At 43.2% G+C, this 3,133-nt stretch overlaps 1 protein-coding gene across 1 annotated transcript in view; it reads right to left on the reverse strand.

The window, feature by feature from the left end:
- Positions 1–13: 13 nt before the first annotated feature.
- The window catches only part of LOC101860866, a 5,018-nt gene continuing 1,898 nt past the window's right edge, over positions 14–3,133 (reverse strand). The window contains exons 3-5 of the mRNA XM_035973389.1: positions 2,874–3,049; positions 2,003–2,104; positions 14–492 (exon numbers count right to left, since the gene is read on the reverse strand). Of these exons, the coding sequence (XP_035829282.1) occupies positions 445–492; positions 2,003–2,104; positions 2,874–3,049 (326 nt within the window). The 3' untranslated portion in view covers positions 14–444. The remainder of the gene's footprint in view (positions 493–2,002; positions 2,105–2,873; positions 3,050–3,133) is intronic.

Here is a 3,133-nt window from a genome sequence, read left to right on the forward strand (position 1 = left end):
ACACACACACACACACACACACACACACACATACACAAGTACATACAGACACACATAATAATCACACTTATAATCAAGGTAACCATAACGAGGAAATCGACAATATTGATTCAAGAGATCGATGGCATCTTGTGATTGATCACACATTTATTTAACATTCCTGTAAACAAGTAAAAACCTTCTTTCCTCCTTTCCACACCACGGCCAATGCTATGATTTTATACCTCCACTCTTCTTTCGTTCTTTCACTCCAAGTGTTCACCTAAACAGAATTACACATTCTTAAATGTCGGATAATGGGAATAGTTAAAAGGTAATTTTCTGAACAGAATTTTATTTTTAAGAATAAGATAATGACACAGGACACAGAGAGAGGGAAATGAATGGATTCCGTTAACGACGTTCCAGAGGCGGGGATTCGAACTCTGTTCCCTTTGTGGGGCGTTAACGGATGAGTCTAGCAGTCACTGTCTTGCCACCACTGGAGGTTTCCTGAAATAAAAAAATACCCCCAAAAATATTAAAGTGAGTGTTGGAGATTGTTGTTCTTCTAGAGCTGTTTTTTTTTTTTGGGGGGGGGGGTTTGGTTTTTTTTTTACTGTAGGTGGTTTTACGTCCCCATCAACACAATTTACAATTTAGATCATCAAGGAGGCGAGCATAAAACCCCTCCTGTCAGGGCCAAATCGATGTGAAAGATGGTGCATCGTCACAGCAGAAAGACCGGGAAATTATCATAGCTCTTTGTAGTAGTAGTATAGGGTTTTACGGCGCTCGCAACTGCTAAGGTCATATGAGCGCGCCATAGCTCTTTGGACTGTTTTAAGTGAACGTGAATATGATTTCTTTTAGTTGATTAAACATAATTATTTAAAAAATAGAGTCGAAAAAAGAAAACGCAAGTAAAACACAACAACAAACAGTTTTTTCGTGTGTGTGTGTGGGGGGGGGGGGGGGGTGGTAAATGTTTTACGGCGCACGCAACTGCACAAGGTCATAAGAGCGTGCGGGACACACCAAAAATTTTTAATTGTTAGGGAATTTTGAAGTAGGCGAAGCGTACTGTTATCGATTTTGAACCACCAAGGGATCTTAAGCGTGCGCAACTTGCACACGGGGCGTCTGAGATTTTTCGCTCTTGTCCGAGAAGGCTAGGTGTAGATTTTTCCTTACAGAAGATCAAGGGAGTGGCTGAAAGACAGCAGTAAGACGGAGCCAAGGAGTAGCAGAAGTAAAACTGCAGAAAGTGTCAGGAGCCCAGAGGAGGGGGCAAAGGAGGTGAGGGGGTGGGGGAAGAAAATGGAGACGAAAGCAGACGACAGAACATTGCAAGGAAAAAGAAAAAAAGGTGAAAGGAGATAATTTTAGAGAAGAAAACTTTTCCGTCGCTACCCAGATTCGAACTCGGGACTTTTGAATGAGAGGTCAACACGTTAACTTCTAGGCCACGAGAGCCCCCAACAAACAGACAAATACATTAACACACAACAAACAATCAGACGAACACACTAACAAACAACAAACAAACAAACAAAACAGTCCGTCCACAATCACCCCACCCCCTGCTCCTTGACGTGACCAGTCACGAACTTTTAGAGTAGTTTTAGTAAGCGCTTTACGGCACTTTCAACACAATAAGGTCATACAAGTGCCTCAGACTAGAGGTTTTACTGGAGAGTAACAGACAAAGAAAAGAAGAGAAGAGAGATAAGGAAGATAGAAGTTTGATCGAAAAGAAGGCGCAAACCCCACGAGAGCACCCACCAACCACCCTCAATTAGAGATAAGAACGATAGATGTTGGATGAAGAAAAAACCTCGGAGGCACCCACATCAGAACAGCCGCCAACCACCCACGTGGAGAGATAAGAACGATAGATGTTGGATCCAAAAAAAAGACTGCGCCCGCCAACCACCCACAAGGAAAGACAAGAACGATAGATGTTAGATCGAAAAAAGACGCAAACCACACCAGAGCAGCCGCCAACCGCCCCCTCACGTACATTGATCATGTCTCCGTTCCGGAGGTACCTAACGGTGCGCACAGTGACGTCACCGATGTGGCTGGTGGACACGAAGCGGTCAGTCTCCCAGTTGCCCACAGTCTGGGGAGCAGAGGGAAGCTCATGTAAGATAAATAAATAAATAAATAAGTAAATAAATAAACAAATACAGAAATAGATAAATAAATTTAAAAAAGTAAATAAATGGATTAATCAATCTACCGATCGATCAATCGATCGATCAATCAATCAATCAATCAATCAATCATTCATTCAATCAATAAAGATAAAAAAGTAAATAAATAAATGCATAAATAAACACATAAACACATAAACACGCAATATATAGATAGATAGATAGAGAGACGGAGAGGGAGAGAGAGAGAGAGAGAGAGAGAGAGAGAGAGAGAGAGAGAGAGAGAGAGAGAGAGAGAGATGGGTAGATTTAAATAAAAGAATAAAACAGAATGTACGTTGTAATATTTCAAATTTGCCTGTCATGTTACACTGTAACCGAAGTTGGCACTCTAAGATGATGATGATGATATTGATGATGATGATGATATTGATGATGATGAGGAGGAGGGGGAGAAGGAGGAGGACGAGGAAGTGGGGGCTTAGGAAGAAGAGTAGGATGAGAAAGTAGAAGAGGAGGAGGAGAAGGAGGAAGAGGAGGAGAAGGAGGAGGAGGATGAACAGGAGGTGGAGGAGGAAGAGGAGAAGGAGGGGGATGATGATGATGATGATGATGATGATGATGATGATGATGATGATGATGATGATGATGATGATGATGATGATGATGAAAATGTTGATGATAACGATGATAACAACAATGCTAACTGTACGGACTAAACCCATCGAAACTGACCTCGACCTTGACCCCTCCAGGCCCGTCCCTGACATCCTTCTCCCCCAGAACCAGGACATCCACGATCTCCACGCGGCCTGGCGGGCGTGTGATGATGGTCAGTGTCTTGCCCTCGGCCGTCATCTCTATCTCCCCGCCCTGCTGGAGGTCTTCCGGGGTCACTCCGGGGAGGATGACTGATGGATAGACATATGGGTGGATGGATGGATGGATGGATGGATGGATGGATGGATACAAAGTGTGTGTGTGTGTGTGTGTGT

This window comes from Aplysia californica, unplaced genomic scaffold (genome assembly GCF_000002075.1).
Source record: "Aplysia californica isolate F4 #8 unplaced genomic scaffold, AplCal3.0 scaffold01191, whole genome shotgun sequence".
Taxonomy (NCBI): domain Eukaryota; kingdom Metazoa; phylum Mollusca; class Gastropoda; order Aplysiida; family Aplysiidae; genus Aplysia; species Aplysia californica.